The sequence below is a fragment of the Cnephaeus nilssonii genome (assembly GCF_951640355.1).
Source record: "Cnephaeus nilssonii genome assembly, chromosome: 13".
Lineage (NCBI taxonomy): Eukaryota > Metazoa > Chordata > Mammalia > Chiroptera > Vespertilionidae > Cnephaeus > Cnephaeus nilssonii.
In genome coordinates, this window is record NC_137084.1 from 3,704,938 (window position 1) to 3,728,134 (window position 23,197).

Sequence of the window (23,197 nt, forward strand, 5' to 3'; positions counted from 1 at the left end):
CCTCTGGGTGGAGCAGGCCGACACTCCCTCCAATTGAACTGATTTTATAAGGGTTTTGAGCACCCTTGAATTTTGGTGCCTGAGGACCCTGGAAGCAGCACTCCAGGAGAGGGAAGACCTTGTTAAGTGCCAGTGAGGTGTGGGCCTGTGTGCAGGTTAACCATGCTGATTTGAGCCTCTGAGCTTGGAAAACTATGTAACTGCTTTAAAAGGCTCAGAATCACAGACCTAACCACACATATACCCCACCTCCCACCCATGCTGTGTGCCACTACCAAAAGCCAAAGCCAGCTTGCCCAGGACCAGATAGATTTGAAACATTGGGTATATATGGACACAGGCAACCCATGCGGATGAGACTAACTTCTCAAGTAGTCATTTGCATATGCTCAGATATAATGGCATATGGAGATCAAGATGGATGCCAACTATATTATTCACTCAACAATTGTTCACCTGAGCACCCCTCCCAGATGCCCTGGAAGTTTAACCTATTTATGCAAACTAGATCCACTCAAACACATCAACCAGAATGAAGGATAAAAAGAACCTTTATTTTTAAGGATGGAAATTATTTGAAAATTTAAACAGCTAGATTATACAAGCAATTGCTTGAAAATTCTCTTGTCTTCAAAGAATTGGGATTCCTGTAGAGAAAAAAAAAAGGTGAGTTTTTTTTATTGGATTGGAAATATGCACTGTGAGCTTACAAGGGGCCAACCTTTAACCCAATCACACCCCTAGGTTTTCTGTATGTCAGAAACCTTGGTTACACACCAGAAAGAGGGCAGATACCTACCATTATACATGCTTTGTTCTTTCTTTAGACCTGGAAAAAAAAAAAAAAAACCACAATTTTTTCAACAAGTAATTTATTTCCCTTTCCCGTGTTTAGAAGTCCTTGTGATCCCTCAGACAGTTCCTTCTGGAACAAACCTTCCTCTTCTCCCCCAGCCAGCCCCAGTGGGTTCACCTTCACAGGCTCTGGGACAAGGACAGGAGGTAAGACATGTGAGTGTTTCCTCACTGGGAACTTGCGGCCTGGCTTGCACTTCACTTCCCCTCTGAGTTACTCACCTCTAACTTCAGACTGAGGTCGAGCAGAAATACAGCTTCCACTTCCCTGCAAAAGAATGATTGGGAGCTAAGTCAACCAGCCCTGGGAACGCCTATCGCTGAGGACAGGCACACCCGCACAGGCTGCGCAGGTTTTAAAACGCGCGCTTTACAGAAACGAGGCAGAGTCCAAAGACTGTCCTATCGGCTGTCCTGCCTACTCAACTTCCCCAGGTCACTCACGCCAAGGCAAGCTCACAGCTCAGAAATACCTTTCAGTCACAGTGATCAGACTGGGGCGGTATTCAACTCATCACTGGTGAGTGGTCCAAAGTGCCAAATTGGCACATTTCATGTAGCAGCCATAGACTAAGTTACAGAGAGACTTACCTCAAATCACTCTGGGGCCCCCGCGAAGGTGCTGGACCTGGAAGAAACAAGACAGTCAGCGTGCACTTCCTGCACTAAAAGCTGTTCCCACCGCAGCCAGTTCCTAGAAAATCAGATTTCCGAGTCTCAACAGCAAGTCATCAGCCGAACGAGATTCCATGTCAGTCATCATATATGTAGGCCTAAAGGGCATTTTCTACCCGGCATGCTGCACGCACCACACACGTGGCAATCACTCACCTTTGAGTGCACAGGCAGGCAGGTTAGGGCTAACAGGACCTAGAAAGACAAGTCTGTGGTCGATAAAAATTCCACCTCTGTGTCCCCGCCACCACACTGCTCCGGTTCCTCAGGTGTTCAGGTGTTTTCACTGTGAGTCATAGTGAGCTAGTTGGATTCATCACAGAAACCGGCTACCTGGTGGCATGAGCCTGACAACCAACTAACCTGTCAACTCTGGAGGTTTTCCCGTAGCACAGGGCCCAGCTGCTCCTGAGTGAGATCACGCCATTAGCAAAACCCCTGAAACAGCCAAAGTGGTTCTAGTTATGGCTAATGGGCAGATCAAGAGAAACTAAGCACATACTATCTTGTTTGTTGTACCTCAGACAGTTCCTTAGGGAACAAGTTCTCATCCTCTCTCCCAGTTAGCCCCAGTGGGTTCACCATTGCTGGCTCTGGGGCTAGTACTGGGGTAAGACAGGATGTTTGCTCTTCACTGGCACTGGACTCTGGAACAGTTACAACAGTCACACATACTCACCACTTCCACCTCTTTCCACGAGTTCACCCCTGGGCAGATCAATGACGATCTAGAAGGCAAGACATCAAGAAACATCACTACAAGAAACCAGAAAGCTAAATGCGTCAACCAGGGCTCTGGTGACCAAAAACCACACGTTGCCAAGTTATTCTTTGGCTAATGGGATCACATGTCAGTTTACCACAGTATTGGAGTATTGGGAGAAGCTACTTACCATTTACGTAGATGAATAGATCATCATCAGGACAACCTGCAAACGAGGAGCAAATTATTACCTAGAAATACTAGAATGGAGTAGGATTTCATCACTGAACAGAAACTGCCATCAGAACTCTAACATGCTATTACCTGTCACACCTCACAGAGCATCAGCAGAACAATTCAAATCATCTGACAGTGATGTGGGTGAGGGGGGAACCCACACCCTCCAGAACCAGAAGTACTACTGGGCTGTTCTCTCCCTCCCCAGCAAAACCATTCCAAGAGAAACAAGCCGGAAGGACCGCTTGCTCTCCTGGCTGTGGGGAACACTGGAGAGAGAACACCTCAATCCCTCATTTAGACAATTACCTGTAGTCACCCCGGGAGGCAGCGGAATCCCTCAGGACCGATGAGATCCTAGGGACAGAAAAAGGAGGCATTACATTTACCCAATAACAGCCACGCCAAGCCCCGTGAATACTCCTGGCCAACTTCTCAGGACTTCGATGACATCACTTTTAAGGTCAGTCATATGCTTGTCGTTGAATGTTCATCACGGAGTGGCCAGCCCAACTGGACACCCATCTACACACTGCGCCCCTACCCACAGCTGCGTAACCACTGTGTACCCACCGGAGCCTCGCTGCCAGGACCGATCCGCACGAGGATAGGTCCTGTCCCATCCTCCAACCTGTACGCTCTCTGGAACGGAGCCAAACCTGGAAAAAAGCGAAGAGCACCCTTCACTTAAGTTTCATACCTCGCAGCCTTTTCTTGTGTTCGTGCCTCAACACTGCAGAGCTAAACAGACCCAAGCATGAAAAAAACACCCCAACTTTGGCTGCGGATGGTGCTACTCAGAATGTATGGTTCTCCACCAATCCATCAGAAAGAGAGAGTTCGGTGTTTATCATCCCCGTAGCACATCGCATAGGACTTCCATGCACTCAGCAACGGAGAAAGCCGGAAATGGTGGCCTCCAGCACTTACTCTATAACATGAGGCCTGCTCCGGGTCCCTGAGCGTCCAAACGTGCGCCTGAACCCTGCGGACAAAGAGGACGTTAGGTCGGCATTCAACACTGCCCCAACGCTTTGCCTTCCGGAACGACGACTGCACCGGCTGTGCAAGGCCCGTCTCAGAGTTTCTTATCCTCACGGAACTCGGCACAGGTCTGTGAAAGGCTCTCATCACAGAGAAGGCCGCCGGCACCGCCCGCCACCGCCATTTTGTCCCTCACAAAGCCCTGCGGTAGCCTGGAAGCCTGGAGGCCATGGCCAAGCCGCCCCATTTCTCCCCCCCCGCGCCAAACAGACGTAACACAGAAGACGACCTAAGGCACGCCACGCTCACGCGGCCATTCCTCTCCGAAGGAGAAAGAACACTCACCCAGAGCAGCAGAGAAAAAACAAGACCTACAGGCCACAGCGAGGCTCTTAAATACCCTCTCGCAGAGGCCCACGGGATTGGAGGGCGGGGCTGTGGTGGGCGCACGCGCACGGGGAGAGCGCGTGCGAGCCTGGGGAGTTGTGGGTAGAGATTTCCAGACAAAGAGGACGGGAGCGCGCGCCCCCAGCGGCGCGAAAAGTTGCGCAGGCGCCTTAGGGCCGCGCGCAGGCACGCCTTGGGCGCTGCGGCGGGGTCTCCGTCGCCGCCGTCAGTGGGGCTGGAGCCGTGAGGCCTGGGGCGGCTTCCCGCGGGTTGTCGCTGCGTCTGGGTCTGAGCCGCCCACCCCCAAACCCTCCCCTGAGCTCCCCTTGCCCCCACACACCCTAAACCCGTGTGCAGGGCCCACCTCCATGGATCCCGAGCCTCCTGAACCCTCGACCGGGCCTGGTGCGCAGGGTGCCGGCGCGGGAGGCGACTCAGGTACTGAGGCCCGGGCTGGGGGCGCTCGGCTGCAGGTCCCTGCATGGAGCCCTGTCGCGGGTGAGCCAGGGCGGAGGCGCTCTGCTCGAGTCTTGGGACAGGGTCTGGTTTTCCTGGCTGGCCCCCCGCGTCCTGCGTCTGGCCCGGTGTTGCCGGGATCCCGACTTGCAGCGCGGCTCGCGCTCGGAGCACCGTTTTAAGCGCCCTGCATGAATCGATGAGCCCCCACATCCCAGGTGGTGGGTGCACTCACTACCCCCTTTCCTAGGCGAGGGACCCCCTGCAACTCCCGCCTGGTTGCCAGGGTTCCCGTCACCTGGAGACTCGTTGCTGAGACCTGCCGCGTTAGGTCACCGGTCGGTGGTGGTGAACACCTAACGTGCGCGCGCGTTTTGCAGACGTGCACAGAGCCCTTGGGGTGTGCTCCGCTGTGCGACCTCACTTAGTGCCCACCCCAGGGAGAGGGAGGAAGGTGAGGTTATAGATGAGGAACCGAGACCCAGAGACGTTAGGTGACTTGCTTGTGTTATCCAGCTAAGAAATGTGAGAGCCAAGGTCCAGATCCAGGCCGCCTGATTCCAGACCCTGCCCCTTGACATCCATGCTCGACTGCCCTCATCACACACTGGGACAAGGTAGCCGGGGACCAAGCAGATACACAGGAAACAAATGGAATGATCTTCGGGTACTGTTTCTCAGTCTTCCCTCGTTATTATCGCTCCACAGGCGCCTTAAAAAGACATTTTCCCCTCCAATCCCCCCCCCCCATGAAAAAATTGTTTAATACATATATATATTTTTTTTATTGAGGAAGGGAGAGGGAGATAGAAACATCAATGATGAGAGAGAATGAATCATGGATGGGCTGCCTCCTGCACGCCCCCTACTGGGGATCAAGCCCCCAACCCGAGCATGTGCCCTTGACTGGACTCGAACCTGGGACCCTTCAGTCCAATAGTCGCCAACCTTTCGGACCTCACGGACCACCAATGGTCCACAGACCACCGGTTGGCGACCGCTGCTCAGTCCACTGGGCCAAACCAGCTAGGGCCCCATGAAATTGTAATACCACTGATACACTGTGTATCTGCCTGTGTACTGTGGTCTTTTGGAGGGCCAGAAACCTTCTCAATATCTAAGATTTTCCTGCCTCTCTCTCCTTCCTCTACCGAGAACCAATTTCCACTTCTTTGGGGGGCAGTGTGGTCCCCGTGTGTCCCAGGATAATATAACAAGTGACAGTGTACACAACATGGAGACAATTCCAGTTTGAACAAAGTTATTACGGACGAATAAATTCATTTGCTCAGTAACTATTAAGTGCTTTGTTCAAGTAGATGGAGCAGGAAATTTATGGGAAATCCAGAAGTCCCAGAGTAGGCAGGCAGGGCGAGGGAGGTTGTATGTGGGAATGGAGATTGGAAATGCTCTATGGAGTGTCTGTCTGAATTTTGAAGGGTAGATAGACTGACCCAGGGAGGAAATTTAAGTTAAAGAAACAATTTGAACACAGACTTGGAGGAGCTGGAAAAGGAAGAAAGTGTATGGATATAATCATGAAGGGAATATAGAATATAAAACTGGGAAATATTTTTCTGGGGAAGGCCAGATGAGGAGGGCCTGGATTGCAAAGCCAAATCATTGAACTATAGATAGTAAGAAAAAAGCCCATAGAAGTTTTTGAGCAGGGTGGTGATTACAAAAAGATGGAGACAAGGACATTAATTAGATTGTCTCAGGAGTTTAGGCTGCAGGTAAGTGGATTCTGTAACAAGTGTAATGGCAGTGGAAAAGGGAAGGAGAGGATTTAAGTCAGGGTCTCCCTCCAACTCACACCTACAAAAATGTCGGGAATGCAGATAAGCGATGTGAACTGGGTGGGGCCTCTGGAGAGCTAGGCGGCCCTATCTTAGCTCCAGCTGATTGCCTTGCTTGAGTGGTCTCTAAAGAAATATGACCAAGAGGTTCAAGAAATCAAAAATTGTATATTTGCCTATTTTAAGTGTTGACTTATAACTTCAATTTTTAAAAGAAGTGTTTCTTTTTTAAAAATATATTTTTATTGATTTCAGAAAGGAAGGAGAGAAAGAGAGATAGAAACATCAATGATGAGAGAATCATTGATTGGCTGCCTCTTGCACACCCCACACTGGGGATCGAGCCCACAACCTGGGCATAGGCCCTTGACTGGAATGAACCTGGGATCCTTCAGTCCCCAGGCCGATACTCTATCCACTGAGCCAAACTGGCTAGTGCTAATTTCAGTCGTTTGTGGTAAACACCTAATGTCCATTTATTTATTTATTTTAATATGTTTTTATTGATTTCAGAGAGGAAGGAAGAGGGAGAGAGAAATAGAAACATCCATGATGAGAGAGAATCATGGATCGGCTGCCTCCTGCAAGTCCTCCATTGGGGATCAAGCCCACAACCCGGGCATGTGCCCTTGACCAGAATCGAACCTGGGACCTTTCAGTTCACAGGCCGACGCTCTATCCACTGAGCCAACCAGCTAGGGCAAACATCCGTTTTTTTAAAGCATATTCTGTGAGCCAATCAAAATATGCCTGTGAGCCAAAGGTGGTTAGACTGAGGTGTTTTGTTTTGTTTTTTAATATATTTTATTGATTTTTTACAGAGAGGAAGGGAGAGGGATAGAGAGTCAGAAACATCGATGAGAGAGAATCATTGATCAGCTGCCTCCTGCACCCCCCCCCACTGGGGATGTGCCCGCAACCAAGGTACATGCCCTTGACTGGAATCGAACCCGGGACCCTTCAGTCTGCAGGCCGACGCTCTATCCACTGAGCCAACCAGCTAGGGCAAACGTCCCTTTTTTTAAAGCATATTCTGTGAGCCAATCAAAATATGCCTGTGAGCCAAAGGTGGTGAGACTGAGTTTGCAACCTCTTTTGTAGGGACATAGAATCCACTAGAAAGGGGGACTGTCAAACACGGGATGCTCTTTCTGTAAGCTATAAAGGGGTGAAGAGAATAAGTGCCAACAAAATCCAGTGTTCTTGGCAGTGGGGGATTATAGGTGACTTTCATTTAACATTTATTCTTCCAGTACCGGTTGAGCACCTACTAAGCCAGGAGCTACAACAGGGAACAAAGCAGACAGGACCTTTGTGCACCTTGGAGTTTCTATTCTGGTAGATAGACACAGAGAAACAAACACATGAATAAGATGCCAAGCCCGGTCTGTGTGGCTCCGTAGTTGAGGAATCAGAAGGTCATGGTTTGATTCCAGGTTAGGACACATGCCTGGGTTTACCACTCAATCCCCAGTAGGGGGCACGCAGGAGGCAGCTGATCAATGACTCTCATCATTGATGTTTTTATCTCCCTCTCTCTGAAATCAATAAAAACACATTTTTAAAAAATTACAACAGCCAACATGACAATAGCCGTCTAGTGTAAATTAATCAAACCATACATATTTTTTGTCAGATCAGCAAAAATGTATATTTTTTGGTGTGCCACAGGATTTTAGTAATTAGTTTATGTGTGCCGTGAGATGAAGAAGGTTGAAAATCGCTGTCGTGGAGGATGCAAGCTGCTTTCAGGCGTTTTTCTCTGCATCTTTTGCCCCCTCCTGGCAGCAAGAAGCACTGCCAGGCCGAAACCGGTTTGGCTCAATGGATAGAGCGTCAGTCTGCGGACTGAAAGGTCCCAGGTTCGATTCTGGTCAAGGGCATGTACATTGGCTGCGGGCACATCCCTGGTAGGGGGTGTGCAGGAGGCAGCTGGTCGATGATTCTCTCTCATCGATGTTTCTAGCTCTCTATCCTTCTCCCTTCCTCTCTGTAAAAAATCAATAAAATAAAAAAAAAAAGTAAAGAAGCACTGCCAGGATTCGTAGGGGAGTAGGGATATGCGGATGCGCAGTGCTCTGCTGGGAGCTGGGAGCAGGACGTTCACCTGTACAGCAAAAATTCAGTTTGAGAACAGAATTTCCTTATTTCCCGAACTGCTGAGGAGTGTGCCATTGGGGAGCTCTCCAAGGGAAGGATTAGACTGGTTCTGGGGGAGAATTGAAAATGCAGAATTTTATATAAGGAACAGCTTTCAGGCTGCTTTTGTTTTTTTAAAATAATGTTTTTATTGATAGAAAGGAAGGGAGACGGAGAGAGAGAGAGAAACATCAATGATGAGAGAGAATCATTGATCTGCTGCCTCCTGCATGACCCCTACTGGGAATTGAGCCTGCAACCCGGGCCTGTGCCCTTGACCAGAATCAAACCCAGGAGTTGGTAGGCCGACGCTTTATCCACTGAGCCAAACCGGCTAGGCTCAGGCTGCTTCTGTAATCTTGAGTGAAATTTATGGAAGCAAGGCCCGCTAGGAACCTTAATTGTAGGTAATTTCTTTGTTTTATGGCCCAAGATCAAGAGAGATGTCTGCTCTTGCCATTGATTTTTATTTATTTACTAGAGGCCCAATGCACGAAGATTAGTGCAAGAATGGGCCTTCCTTCCCCTGGCTGCCAGCACCGCCTTCACTCTGGCCTGGAGCCGCCTTTCTGCCTTCACTCCGGCCTGGAGCCTCCTTTCCGCCTTCCCACGCTGCCCAGAGGCCCGGAGCAGCTGGGGTGGTGCGGAATGCCTGCGTCTTCGCCATGGCGTCCCACCCCGGCTGCTCGGTGCCTGTGTATACAAATTAACCCGCCATCTTTGTTGGCTTAATTTGTATACTCACTCCTGATTGGCTGGTGGGTGTCGCGAAGGTACGGTCAATTTGCATCTTTCTCTTTTATTAGTGTAGATTTTAAATGTATATTTTTTATTGATTTCAGAGAGGAAGGGAGAGAGAGAGACATCAATGATGACAGAGAATCATTGATTGGCTGCCTCCTGCACGCCCCCTACTGAGGACTGAGCCTGCAGCCTGGGCATGTGCGCTTATCTGGAATCGAACCCAGGACTCTTTAGTCTGTAGGCCAACGCTCTAGCCACTGAGCCAAACCGACTAGGGCTGTGCTTACCATTTAACATCTGATAAATTGTCTCCCAAAGGGTTCTTTAGCAAGTAGATTTTTGGCACAGGGAGATTGAAAAAAGACTTGCTCCATCCATTCCACAAACCAGCCTGATATCGCAGGACCTCCAGGAATGGTGCGGCCTCCCTTTTGGGATAGAGGCCAGTTAAAGTGCAGACAGTTGGCATTATTACACTGTACCTTTCAGTTTTTTGGGGAAAAATTTAAAGTGAACCTGCTATTTCCTCTTTTTCTTTAGTGCTACATGTTTGACACGTTTGGCCTGTTTTTAAGATTTAGTGTTTTATGTCTTGGCTGGGCAGCTCAGTTGGTTAGAGTGTGGTCCTGATAAGCCAAGGTTGTGGTTTAGATCCACGGTCAGGCCACATACAGGAAGCAAACAATGAATGAATGCATAAATAAGTGGAACAACAAATCGATGTTTCTCTCTCTCCTCTTCTCTCTCTCAAATCAATACATTAACTTCTCTTTAGAAGTTTACTACAAATGATTTTGTCCACTAGTGATAGGCCCTCTTTCAGACATTTCCATATTTGAGTGCATTCGACCAAGGGTCTAGAGAAGAATCTGTTATGACCTGTTTGCTACCATCCACTATGATCTGTTTTCTGTTCAGAATACTTCAGACACCAAATGTATGGGTTTTCCACACCGAGTAATTCTCCACTTCTGTGGAGACACTAACTGGATGTCCTACAATTTATTCAGTTCTGAAACTAACACCTAGGGTTTGTACAGACCCCAGAGGTTAAGGCCTCGATCTTACATACTATCCCCGACTTCAGACACCAATCTCAAGTAATCCGTTCCCAGGTTACTCACACTTCTATCTGAGCTGGCTACAAATCAGGGTTCCCACAACCCCCTCCTCAGGTTTGAATTTGCTGTAACAGCTCATAGAACTCAGGGTAACCCTCTACTTCCTATTACCAGTTTATTATCCTATACTAGAGGCCTGGTGCATGACATTTGTGCACTGGGGGGTGAGGTCCCCTCAGCCTGGCCTGCGCCCTTTAGCAGCCCGAGAGTCCTTGGGGGATGTCTGACTGATGGCTTAGGCCTGCTCCCTGCCCTCTGGGAGCACACTGACCACCAGGGGGCAGCTCCTGTGTTGAGCACCTGCCCCCTGGTGGTCAGTGCGCATCATAGTGACCAGTCATTCTGCCATTTGGTCAATTTGCATATTACCCTTTTATTATATAGGATAATAAAAGCATAGCATTCATATTGTCCCATCAACCGGGAGTTCTTCTAGGAGTTCAACCAGGGGGCGGGCCGGCCGGGGGAAGGGAGAGAGGACCTGGCTGGTGGCAGCAGCGGCAGCAGGCGACTGGGGGAAGGGAGGGAGTATCCTGCCGGCAGCCGGCAGCCACTGGGGACCCTACCAGTGCACAAAATTTCGTGCACTGGGCCTCTAGTAAAGGATAACATGAATGAACAGCCAGAAAAGGGGTGCACAGGAAGAGGGCTGGAAGAGTTCCAAGCACAGGAGCTTGGGGTGTGTTATCTTCCTGGCACATGGCTGTGTTCACCAACTGGAAGCTCTCCAAACCCTGTGTGTCGGGCTTTTATGGAGGTGCCATTGCACAGGCACGTCCATGGCCACTGGTGATTAACTCAGTATTCAGCCTCTCCCCTCTCTCGAGGTCCAGGGGGTGGGGCCGAAAGTTGTAACCTACTGATCACTGGTAATTCCTCTGGCAACCACCCCCTATCCTGGGACTATCTAGGCCTCCCCCCTCCCCCCAGCACCTCCTTCACATACAAAACGACACTCTTACTACACTAGACCCCAAGGGTCTGAGAAGCCCTGTGTCTGGGAGGACTAAGACCAAACATTAGAACACAAGATGGCCTGTCACCTCTGTTGTTCAGGAAGTACAGGGGTCAGTAGCTCTCGTGCCAGAAACGGGGATGAAGACCAACGTAGGATGGTTTGCCTTGTGGTTTTTTGCTTTAAATGGTGTGAACGCAGTAAGAATTCAGGAGAAGGGCTAGGCTAAGCTATGACGTTAGCTGTATTAAATACATTTTCCACCTACAATATTTTCAATTCACGATGGATTTCTTGGGGTGTAACCCCATCGTAAGTCAAGGAGCATCTGTATTTCTTATCTCCCAGTATCACAGCCTGTATTGCAGCACCTCTGGGAACATGTGCTCTGGGGGACTCACAATGGTTAGAACACGTGTGATAATCATGTAACAGAGGTAATTCTTCAGTCCCTATCCTAGTGGTGACTTCATCTAAGATTCTCTATTGAAATCCAAGCTCCCAAATTCTCATTATGTGTCTTCAGATTAAACTGTTGGAAAGCTCTGGGAGCAGTGAACCATTTTGGATGCCTGTGTCGTGTAGGCTGGCGCGTTCATTTCTCTTTGCCCAAGAGATGCTTTTAGTTGCATTTCCTTTACTCTTTCTGGTTCTTGCCCCCTCACATTCCTCACCTTCCCCAAGACAACCCTCTTCTGTAGGAACCAGGGTCCCTGCTGCAGGATTTGGAATAATATTCCGACACCAGTTCTGCCCAAACAGCGGCCCACTCAGTCCCTTCGGTTAGGGTCTGCCCCCTCCTTCGCTCTCATTTCAGCTGCACTTTGACTTCCAAACGCTCAGTTTCCTAACTTCAGCCAACACCTCTTGTCAGGTGGCTGAACTGCTGGGGTGATGGGTGTTTCAGAGGCGGAGCCCCGATGCTTTTTCCTGGGTCTTTGGAATAATGTCCTGGGCTTGGGAGACGGTCTCCTGTTTCCAACTGTCCTCCCGTCTTTGCTCTCTCTTTGGAAATCCTTTTTTATACTTTGGGGGAAATAATGTCCTTATCTTTTGGCCAAGGTCATGTAATCCTCATCTGGTGGGAAACCAGGGACATGAATTTTTGCAACCGAATTAGAAAGGTTTCAGGGCCCGCCCCCACCTGCCGCCTGGGTGTGAAGTGCGGAGGACTCCTGGCTGCTGTGGTCATATTGGCTCCTGGACCATCCAACTGCTTTTCTTTGCTTTGTCTCATTTTCTCTTGAAGGCTAAATTCTTTTTGACAAAGTATATACTTTGCATTCCTGTGTTAAACATTAAATTTTATATTTGTCAGCATACATTGTCGAATCCGAGGCTCTCTGGCCACCTGCCCTCTTTCTCCACCCTTGCTTTTCTGTCCTCCCCTTCCCCCAGATTTGGTACTGTCGTGTTTTATTTTGGCTAAACAGTTCCGAGTCTTGTCCCCTGCATAAACAGCTTCATATTTACAAATACTGTTTTGTGGACGATGGGGCCACATGCTGACCTGACAAGCTCAGGGGAGGCCTGCATGGCGGTCTTGCAAACTCAGAGACCTAAAGTCACCACAAAGGATGGTCTGAAATTAAACTTTACCTAAAAGCAGTGATGGTGGGCAGTTACATCCTAGGCCAGTATCTTCACTGACAAGGTCAACCTTTACCTTAACTCCATGGTCGGCAAACTGCGGCTCGCGAGCCACATGCGGCTTTTTGGCCCCTTGAGTGTGGCTCTTCCACAAAATACCACGGCCTGGGTGAGTCTTTTGAAGAAGTGGCGTTAGAAGAAGTTTAAGTTTAAAAAAATTTGGCTCTCAAAAGAAATTTCAATCGTTGTACTGTTGATATTTGGCTCTGTTGACTATTGAGTTTGCCGACCACTGCCTTAACTGATCATATCTGTCTTTTTAAAAAATATATATATATTATTGATTTTTTACAGAGAGGAAGGGAGAAGGATAGAGAGTTAGAAACATTGATGAGAGAGAAACACCAATCAGCTGCCTCCTGCACACCCCCTACTGGGGATGTGCCTGCAACCAAGGTACATGCCCTTGACCAGAAATGAACCTGGAACCTTTCAGTCCGCAGGCCGAAGCTCCATCCACTGAGCCAAACCGGTTAGGGCCCTATCTGTCTTTTTTGCATCTATAATAACATACCCTTTGAAAAGTCTGGGTAGCTTGTAATTTCCCTTTTTCTGGACCCCTCAGGGCACAACCTAATATGCTGGGAGCCAGGACAGATACCACAAATTCCTTCATTGTTATGTTAATTGTTCCTTCACCCACCTAAGTATGTGTCTTTCATTTTACTTTTTATCCAATCCCAGGGGTTCCCCCCCCCCCCCTTTGCTTTCTCCCGTCTTTCACCAATGGATTTCATGTAACCCACCTATGTCCCTTTCCTTTAATTGCAATGTATAAATACAGATGTAACCCGCCATTCTCGGGAGCATTATCTCAATTCCTTGAGGTTCTGCTTCCCAGCATATGTCGACAGTTTGGCTCAAATAAAATCACAAAAATTCTTTACAGGTTTCAATGGTTTTTTACGTTAACAGTTTAAATTCCTTTTCACTTGTATCTCTATCTTCACATGCTACTTTTGTTGAATTGTGTCTAAAAAAGGAATTATTTGGGCTTGATTGGTACAGTTCATCCACTCATTTACCAAACAAGCGCCTGCTCTATGCTACCTCTGAGAGGCAGGTCCATTGACAAATAGCACAAGGGCCCTGCCCCGTTTCAAGTGCAAACAGGCGCTCAGACAAGGAAATGTGATACACAAAGGGGACGTGAATGGTAGCAGAGGTAGGTGTACAGTGGCTGGGAAGTGATTCTTTTGGGGGAGTGGAGGAAAGCTGTCATTTGAGCTAAGTCTTGAATGAATAGGAGTTTATGAGGCAAAACTGGCAGAATAGGAAGGGCAAACACAGAGGGAGTGGCCTGGGCAAAAAGATGCAGAGGCCGAAAACGGCCTGAGTGCTGAGGCTGCCGGGCGGAGGGTAGTCCCTGTGGTGGGTGTGGTGGGTGATAAACGGGCGGTAAGTTGTTAGCTACTTCATCCCATGCAGAAGGGACTGGCGTTATCTGCCTTGAGCCACGGGACTGAGGGAGATGCTGTGTCCCTGGGGTGGGGGGTGGGGGTGGTGTTGTTGGACCATCTCAAGGAGAGCTTCTGACCCCAGTGTTCAACCTTGAGCTTTCGTGCTGGGGATAAAGGTCTGGGCAGAGCCCCTGGTTGGCGCTTAACTGCATGCTCGGGCACCTTGGACATCTTATCATCATTGCACACCGGACTGAACTCCAACCTCTCCCACTTGGCTGCCTCCCTTTAGGAGTTGGTTCCGGCCTCACCAGGCCTGGGATGGGGTGTGGGCTCTGGGATGAAGGGGATGGCAGAGATGAGCCTCTCACACCTTCGGCTCCCCTTCTTGTCTGTTGCTGCTTCAGATCTTGGTTTCTGCTTTCTTCCAAACACACAGCCATCTTGGCTTCCAGCCCACGTGAGGGGGGAGGAACTTCCTTCCTTCAGCTCTGAAAACGGCCCAGCTGGCACTGCGCAGGAACAAGGCGTTCCTGAGGGTGTTGGCAGGACAGCAGCCCCTGCTGTGCTCACTGACCCTCCGTTCAGGGATCTGCCTGTTGGGAAGCCGGGTGGTCTTCAAGGCCTCTGAGCAGAGCTGCCGCGGGGCGTCCATAGGGAAGGGGTCGGAGGCAGGGCAGCTGGGAGGTTGGGACTCTGGGGGGACCTGGGGGGTGGGGGAGGGTCTGACCACGGCATCTTCCGATCAGTTGTCGGAAATACCTAGATGTCTCTAACTGAGGCCTCGCCCTGGAATGTTTGCTACAGCCCAGGCTCTTGTGCATGTCCAATGCCCAGCTGCCCGACATCCCGGCGCCAGACCCTGGGGGCGGGGAGGGTAAGACCACAGTGTCCAGGCAGAGTCACCATCAAACCTCCTGAGAAGACTGGGCTAGGGCTAGTTCAGTAAAGTTCATAAAGCCAAGTAGTGCAGCGGGCGTTCCATAAAGAACCGCTGCCTCCGGAGTGAACTGAACAAAAGTCAGGAGGAGTCTTGCAGGAGCGGGCTAAGCCCTGCGGGGAGCGAGGTCTGAGCCCCCAGAGGTCTAAGCCGAGGACAGGGCGCAGGGGGGTTGTGCTCTGGGCCTTAGGGCCGCCCGCAGGCGGGGAAGGCGGGGAAGGCGAGGCCGGCGGAGGCTTGAGTCCTGCGCAGGGCAAATAGGTCCCATGAGCACCCCGGGAGGTTCCTCTTTAAGGGGAGGCGGGCCGGGGCGGGGCTCCCTGCGCCCCTCCCCGAGGTCGCGCCGCCCCGCCCCGCAGACGAGGTCGGGCGCTCGGAGCGGCCGCCGGGGAGAGCGTTCTGGGTCCCGGAGGTCGAGACCCGCGTCCAGCCGCCACCTGATCGCAGGCCGCGTCGTGTCGCCGGTCCCGCAGGCACCATGAGCCAGGACGCCGAGGTGGACATGAAGGAGGTGGAGCTGAACGAGCTGGAGCCCGAGAAGCAGCCGATGAACGCGGCCTCGGGGGCGGCCGTGTCCGCGGCCATGGCGGGCGGCGCCGAGAAGAACGGGCTGGTGAAGATCAAGGTGGCCGACGACGAGGCGGAGGCGGCGGCCGCCAAGTTCACGGGCCTGTCCAAGGAGGAGCTGCTGAAGGTGGCGGGCAGCCCGGGCTGGGTGCGCACGCGCTGGGCGCTGCTGCTGCTCTTCTGGCTCGGCTGGCTGGGCATGCTGGCGGGCGCCGTGCTCATCATCGTGCGCGCGCCGCGCTGCCGCGACCTGCCGGCGCAGGCCTGGTGGCAGAAGGGGGCGCTCTACCGCGTCGGCGACCTGCAGGCCTTCCAGGGCCCCGGCGCGGGCGGCCTGGCCGGTGAGCGCGTGCACCCGGCCCCTGACCCCCGCGCCCCTGGTTTCACGGGTCACCCCAGCCCCTGACCCCCGCGCCCCTGGTTTCACGGGTCACCCCAGCGCCCCTGGTTTCACGGGTGAGCCGCTCGCACCCCTCCCACCCGCCCCAGGGACTCGGACGGTTCTCCACCCCACCCGGTAGCAGCCGCTGCCTGGGACGCAGCGCCTCCGGCCTTTCTTCAAAGATTTTCCCCTTCCCCTCCCTCCCTCCTTCCTTCACGTGGGGACGGTGACTCGGCCTCCGCCCTTCCTCCCGGAGCCACGGGTTCCTGTAGCAACGTGCTCGGCCCTTTACATCAGCTGCTCGCCCTCCGCTCCGAGCCCCGGGGGCGGGGGTGGTCCCAGGCCCGCCCACTCTGACCTCGGCCCTCCCGTCGCAGGCCTGAAGGGGCGCCTGGATTACCTGAGCTCCCTCAAGGTGAAGGGCGTCGTGCTGGGCCCGATTCACAAAACCCAGAGAGACGACGTCGACGGGACCGACTTGGAACAGATCGACCCCGCTTTGGGCTCCAAGGAAGAGTTTGAGAGTCTCCTGCAGTCGGCCAAGAAAAAGAGTGGGTGCCTTTGTTAGGGTCCCGGGAGGACCTTGGAGTTGGCAAGGGAGCAGCTAGGAAGGAAGGGCCTGGCCTTGTGGCGGGGTGGGGGGAGTGGGGAGGGGGTTGGGGGGTGGAGGGGAAGGCAGGAGAGGGTTTTTGTCTGCCCCGCTGCTGCTGGCTCGGAGCTTTGCTAGCGGGCACCGAGGCGACGGTGAGGCCTCGGCCTAAGTGGCGTTTGCCCAGCGGTTCAGGGACTTCCCACTTGCTGTGCAGGCCGTTCACTTCTGGGCTTCCGCGCCGTTTTTTTCAAAACGGGCTTTCACTGAGGTGGTGGTTTTTAAACTTGAAAAGAGTGGGTCCTTTTGGAAAGAAAACCCAGATTAAACCTCGTCTTACTTTAAAAGGGTTCGCTTGGGGTGGGGAGCCCAGGACGCTCTCCATCAGCCTTCTCTGTTCTTACTGTTCACCTGCTGCCCTGTGAGGTGCCAAGGTCCCTTCTTGCTCGGGTCTCTGTTTCAATGGACTGAGGTTTGCCAGGGTTCAAACCTAAGCTTCTGTAGCAGGTGATACAAAGGAATTGCTCTCCTCCTTTCTCAACACCTGCTTCTCCCTCCACTCTCCAGGCATCCGGGTCATTCTGGACCTCACTCCCAACTACAGGGGCCAGGACTCGTGGTTCCTCCCCTCTCAGACGGACGCGGTGGCCACCAAGATAACCGTGAGTGTGCGGGTGCCCGTGGCAGGGGGGGGCCAGGTCCTTGGCTTGTGGGGTCCTTGCACGGCAGCCCGTCATGAACCCAGCCCCCCTCCCGCAGGGGCCCTGGCTCCTGCAGGCGAGCAGACACGCTCCCCCCCCCCCCCCCCCCCCCCCGCGCCCTAGCAGCCGGCCGTGCGCCCGTTTTTTGCTTGTTCCTTTTGGGCGCTTCTTTTTCCTGTTTCCTCGACTCTGGTGGTGACCGTGCCTGGAGGGGAGCTTCTCAGATGCTAATCTGGGTTTGACTTTTCTTCCTTTGGGGAGGGGAGCGCTTCTCAGTGGGAGTCTGTCCGGACTGGTTTCCCAGTCCTTGTTTGATGCTTTGAAGTACAGCCCCGCCTGAAATTCTAAGCGTGGGGATCTTCCTGTGTCTGAGGCGGTGCCAAGTGTTTTATAGATGTTTTCCAGTCCCCGGTGTACCCACACAAGGTCCCTTGTACCCACACAAGGTCCCTATCGTTATCCCCAAACTGCACGCGGACACTAAGGTTCAGAGGGTTCCATGTGCTGGGATTTGAGGTCCAAGTAACCTCATTCTTGAACCACTTCCCTGAAGGTGTAGGCTCAAGCTCTGTAGCCCACAGGCTGGGGGAGGGGCTGTGAATGTCACCCAGGCTCCTCAGGCCTGCCTTATGGGACACAGACCGGTTCAGAACAAACGGGCAGAACAGAAATGGAGGCAGAGCCTCACTTGGCTGGCAGCCCTGATTCTGGGGTAGGATCTGTCCTCCCGGCATTTCCGTAGGACCTTGGAGTCATCCAGCTCATCCGTCAGCACGCTGCTGGAAGACCCTTTAGGCGTTACTGATAGGGAAGTTTTCGGATGGTAATGAGATGAAGCTGAAAATGGAGACGCGAGGAGGGAGCACGGAGAAAAGGGGGAAAACGGGCAGTGCGAATGGGGTTTCATGTTCTGAGCCTCACACGCCAGGGCTTCAGGCCTGGGCCTGTCCCACAGAACCGGCTCTTTGTCCCACATCTTCATGGAAGCTGCCCGGGGGGGATGCTTGGCATTTCAGTCTTTCATCCTCGGTGGCCCTGCCCAGCTCTGCCCTGCCCACAGCCCTTGCACCGCTCCTGGCCTCAGGCCGTGGGAGAGGAGTCATTCCTCTGTCTGGGGGTTTTGCCTGGTGGTTGAGCCCTGTCACTGCGCCTCTCTCAGTGAGCCCTGGGCCTGCCTCCTTGCTTCTTTGAGACGATTTCCACGTCTCTGGAATGGGTATGCAGCGCTCCACACGTGCTAAGGATTAAACGAGGTTACGGTTATGAACACACTTTCTCGGGCCTCCTCTGTGGTTATCAAAGGTGAAGCCATGGGCTGGAGTAGAGAGAGATCACTGCGAGAAGCAGTGATCAGTTAGGAGGGGAGGGACCAAGGGCTAAACCTTTATAATGGAGGTGGGGACACGAGGCCATTCCTGGCTCTCTTGCAGGTGACTGCCCAAGTCACGAGGAAGCACCTGGCAGGCAGGCTCTGGGGGGGTGGGAGGGGGCGGGTGGGAGTTTTGTGGGCCTCTGCAGCAGAGTGTCACTCTGTCCTTTGTCGTCCCGTGTCCCCCCCCCATAGGATGCTCTGAGTTTCTGGCTGCAGACTGGTGTGGATGGGTTCCAGGTTCGGGACGTGGAGAAGCTGAAGGTGAGTTTCCTTCACATGAGAGACGCAGCCTCGGTGAGCAGGCGGGACTCGCCAGGGCCGGGTAGTAGTTGCCTCTGCTTTTTGCCTTCTAGAATGCGCCTCTATTGTTGGCCGAGTGGCAGAACATCACCAAGAGCTTCAGTGAAGATAGGTGAGTGCCAGACCCCTTGTGGGTGGGGGTACCCCCAGTGGAGTGCTGGCCCTGGGAAGGGCGGAGTTCCTAGTTCAAATGTCTTCCTCACTTCCTGTCTTCCTTTCTTGTCCCGTGCCAACCTTGACCTCTGCTTTGCTCTCTGCAGGCTCCTGATTGCCGGAACTGGGTCCTCCAACCTTCACGAGATCTTGAGCCTGCTCGAACCAGCCAAGGACCTGCTGCTGACCAGCTCGTACCTGGCGGCCTCCCCTTTCACTGGGGAGCACGCGGAAACGCTGGTCGCCCAGTACTTGAATGCCACTCGCGGGCATTTGGCCAATGACAGCCGCTGGTGCAGCTGGAGCGTGAGTACCACGTGGCGGGAGAGGGCAGGGTGCGTTTCGGAGGAAAGGGGTGTTGCGAGACGGGCGGTGGGGGCTCGGGGGCTCACCGGTGCGCCCGTTCCCACAGCTGTCCCAGAAGGGCCTCCTCACTTCCTTCGTGCCGGCCCAGCTCCTCCGACTCTACCAGCTGCTGCTCTTCACGCTGCCGGGGACCCCGGTGTTCAGCTATGGGGACGAGATCGGCCTGAAGGCAGCGGCCCTTCCCGGGCAGGTACTGGGTGCTGCCTTCTCGGCGCAGTGGGGGAGCCGTGTTCACCCGCCAGGGTAGGCGTGGATGCCGCGGACAGGCGTGACCCCCGGGGGAGCTGCGTTTGTTTCCTAGTGGGTCACCTGGTCCGTAGCTGTGTGGCCGCGGCAAGCGGTGACATATCTCCACGTCCCGGTCATCTGTTCCGCGAGGCTGCCTCTCTCGTAGGGCGGTTCGGATAAAGTGACGGCTACTTTAAAATGCAGTGTCGTACCTGGTAGTGTTCAGTATGATACTCACTCATTCATTCACTCACTCACTCATTCATTCACTCATTCATTGGACAATGGGTACTCTGCTGGGCTCTCCTGGTTTAGTGGGGGAGCCAGGTGAGTGAGAGAAGGGATAGCGGTAAGACCGGAAGGCACGCGCTTAGGTCTAGCCACAGGCGTGGAGGCTGCCCCCTGAGCTGGTATCTCTAGAGCCGGTCATTCGTTCATTCCCCACGTTTTGCGGAGTGATTCCCGGGCGCCGTGCCTGCAGCACAGAGCAGTGCACGGAGGGCTGAGTGCTCCGCAGAAGGAAGCCACAGGGAACCCTGTGAGACAGCTGAGCGAGGCGGGAGTGAGGAAGCTGGCTCGGGGCTGTCCGGGGGAGGAGCCCCCTGGCCGAGGGGCAGGGCACGGACCTGAGGTGGGAGCCGGCCTTGCTGTTCCCAGTAGAAGTTAGGTGAGAGGCGGGAGGGCCTGCCGGGGGCCGGGGGCACAGGAGGAGGAGAAGGGAGTCGGCCAGCCTTCCCCAAGTCCTGTTTTCCCTGCCTTCCAGCCTGAGCAGGCCCCGGTCATGCTGTGGGATGAGTCCAGCTCCCTCAACACCTCGGGACCTGTGAGCTCCAACATGACGGTGAAGGTACGGGTTTGAGGGGGCAGGGCCTGACCAGCAGCCGGCCCAGTGGCTTGTGGGAGTTTGCAGCCAGCGGAGTTCTTGTTCTTCATCCCTTCCCGCTGTGTCTCCATCGCTTGCAGGGCCAGAGCGAAGACCCTGGCTCCCTCCTGACCCTGTTCCGGCGGCTGAGTGACCACCGGGGCAAGGAGCGCTCCCTGCTGCACGGGGACTTCCACGTGCTCCCCTCGGGGCCCAACCTCTTCTCCTACGTCCGCCACTGGGACCAGAACGAGCGCTACCTGGTCGTGCTCAACTTTGGGGACGTGGGCCAGCCTGCCCGACTGGAGGCCTCCAGCAGCCTGCCCGCCAGCGCCAGCCTGCCTGCCAGGCTCGACCTGCTGTTCAGCACCCAGCCGGGCCGGGAGGAGGGCGCCTCTCTGGAGCTGGAGCGCCTGAAATTGGAGCCCCACGAGGGGCTGCTGCTCAGCTTCCCCTACGTGGCCTGATCCTCGGCCTGCCCCCCCTCCCCTCCCCGCCCCTCCCCTCCCCTCCCCTCCCCTCCCCTCCCCTCCCCTCCCCTCCCCTCCCCTCCCCTCCCCTCCCCTCCCCAGGCCCTTTGGGTTCCGGTTTCTCTCCTGTTTTTTTTACTGTCACAGATTACAGATGAACCCCAATAGGGTGTTTTCTGGCTTCAAATAAAAGTTACCCCTGTCTAGTGAGGTCTGTCTTCCCTCCACCTTCTGTTATGGCAGGAATTTCTCCTCCTCTTCTCCCCCCGCCCGGACCTTCCCCAGGTGATCAGGGTCTGAGCGTTTCATGCGGCTGCCAGCCCAGGCAGGAAGGGGCCTGCCAGTCAGCAGGGAGGTGTGGGCTGGGGCTCTGGGCCTAGCACCCGGGCCTCCTCCCCCGCTGGGCGTGCTCTCCTGAGGTCTCGGTCTTGCTGACTCTCCCTCAGCAATGGGTCTGCCGCTAAGTGTGGTCAGCTTTCCCGTTTTTGCAGACTTAGCCTTTCGGGGGATGGAGTGGGAGTGGGGCGGCCTGTTGTCTAAGAGCTGCTTCTGAAGGGTACGAGAGGTCACTCATTCAGGAGGCCCTGACTGCACACTCAGCATGTGCCAGGACGTGTTCTGGGTCCTGGGGTAGAGGAGGGAACAAAGTTCAAAAATCCCCATCGCCTTGGGGTTTATATCCTGGCGAGGCAGATTAAATGGCCCTGGCTGGTGTGGCTCAGTGGATAGAGCGTCAGCCTGCGGACTGAAGGGTCCCAGGCTCGATTTTGGTCAAGGGCACATGCCTGGGTTGTGGGCTCGATCCCTAGTGGCGGGGCATGCAGGAGGCAGCCTGGGTGGGAGCGTGCCTGGCACTGAGGAAGGAAGAGGAGGGATGAGGGCTAGTTGGGAAGGGGCGTCACACCGCAGCTGCAGCGTTGGGCAAAGGGCACAGTAAGGGCGTGCTCCCCCAGACTGCCCTCCCTCTGACACCCGCTGCCAGCTCGTGACCCTCGGGCTCCTTGCAGGAACGACTGAGATTAGTTTATAGCCAGAGGGTGCCCGAGGGTGGGGTGTGCAGCTCTTAGGGCGGAATCCAACCATGAAGCTCCTCCCAGGGCGTCCTGGACCTCAGACCTGGCACATAACACTGGCCGAGCAGGGCGCCCCCAGCCTTTGGCCTCCACGGTGTTCTTGGGGCTCACATACTGCTGGCTCCCACGGCTGACCTTTAGTCCCAGCCCCTCCCAGAAGTCCAGGCTAAAATCTTCAGTCCTCCCGAGATAGTGTGTCCCACAGCCTCCTCATAAACCACAGGGCCAGGCGGACTGACGTCCCCATGCTAGCTGCTCCGTCAGGGCATTCCCGGCCTGGAGATCACCGCCCAGAGCTGAGGGCAAAGGCCGACCTCCAGACAAGATGAGTTTTTTTTTTTTTTAAAGTGTGTTTTTATTGATTTTCGAGAGAGGAAGGGAGAGGGAGAAAGAAACATGGATGAGAGAGAACATCAATCGGTCGCCTCCTGCATGCCCGCCCCCCCCCCCCCGCCCCCCTTTGGGATGGAATCTGCACCCCAGGCATGTGCTCTGACGACCTCTTGGTTCATGGGTCAACGCTCAACCACTGAGACACCGGCTGGGCTAGTTCTTTTTAAAAAAAAAAAAAATATATATATATATATATATATATATATATATATTTTATTGATTTCAGAGAGAAGGGAGAGGGAGAGAGATAGAAACATCCATGATGAGAGAGAATCATTGATCGGCTGCCTCCCTCACGCCCCACACTGGGGACCGAGCCTGTGACCTGGGCCTGGGCCCTGACCGGGAACCGAACCGTGACCTCCTGGGCTGCCCAGATGAGCTCCTCGCCACACAGCCTGAGGGGACAGGAGGGCAGTGGCGGGTGCTGAGCCGTGGCGCAGGCTGGCGGGCTTTAGCCGGCTCCCTGGCTGCTCGTTCCGCAGGGAGGCTGATTGGGGTGGTGGCTGCTACTGCTCAGAAGACCAGGGTGGTAGCAGGGGGCTGGTCCCAAGTGGTTGGGTCCCCCATTTATTTTGCTGTTGGAGCCTCCGGGGTCATCGTGAGGATTCTCTGTCGGGTCGGGGTAGTTTGGCCCTCCTCGCCTTAGAACACTAGTTCCTGAGGGTTGGGCCGGGGCCTCTGAGGGTGTCCTGG

At 53.9% G+C, this 23,197-nt stretch overlaps 1 protein-coding gene and 1 long non-coding RNA gene across 9 annotated transcripts; one reads left to right on the top strand and one right to left on the bottom strand.

The window, feature by feature from the left end:
- Nucleotides 1-533: 533 nt before the first annotated feature.
- On the bottom strand, nt 534-3,876 carry LOC307109904. 8 transcript variants are annotated; one of them, XR_013814420.1, is made up of 11 exons: nt 3,401-3,789; nt 3,044-3,129; nt 2,780-2,827; nt 2,424-2,459; nt 2,210-2,258; nt 1,894-1,968; nt 1,687-1,725; nt 1,447-1,483; nt 1,078-1,123; nt 800-829; nt 534-647 (listed from the first exon to the last, which is right to left on the bottom strand). It is a non-coding gene; the product is annotated as an uncharacterized lncRNA (long non-coding RNA). The 8 variants fall into 8 exon arrangements; XR_013814424.1 differs by lacking the exon at nt 534-647 and having other exon boundaries at nt 662-829; XR_013814425.1 differs by lacking the exon at nt 534-647 and having other exon boundaries at nt 662-1,123.
- A 178-nt stretch (nt 3,877-4,054) lies between these two features.
- On the top strand, nt 4,055-21,241 carry SLC3A2 (solute carrier family 3 member 2). The gene is made up of 10 exons (XM_079788866.1): nt 4,055-4,279; nt 15,519-15,953; nt 16,372-16,545; nt 17,151-17,245; nt 18,849-18,917; nt 19,010-19,068; nt 19,217-19,415; nt 19,522-19,665; nt 20,467-20,550; nt 20,667-21,241. Exons 1-10 carry the CDS (start codon nt 4,210-4,212, stop codon nt 21,030-21,032), a joined length of 1,695 nt encoding a protein of 564 aa, XP_079644992.1. The 5' UTR covers nt 4,055-4,209; the 3' UTR covers nt 21,033-21,241.
- Nucleotides 21,242-23,197: the final 1,956 nt, after the last annotated feature.

Excerpts from the sequence above, each read along its gene's own strand:
- SLC3A2 (XM_079788866.1), top strand. The coding sequence starts at position 4,210 with ATGGATCCCGAGCCTCCTGAACCCTCGACCGGGCCTGGTGCGCAGGGT. Across the intron at positions 15,954-16,371 it reads CGGCGCGGGCGGCCTGGCCG|GCCTGAAGGGGCGCCTGGAT; the intron begins GTGAGCGCGTGC and ends CTCCCGTCGCAG. Across the intron at positions 19,416-19,521 it reads GCCGCTGGTGCAGCTGGAGC|CTGTCCCAGAAGGGCCTCCT; the intron begins GTGAGTACCACG and ends CCGTTCCCACAG.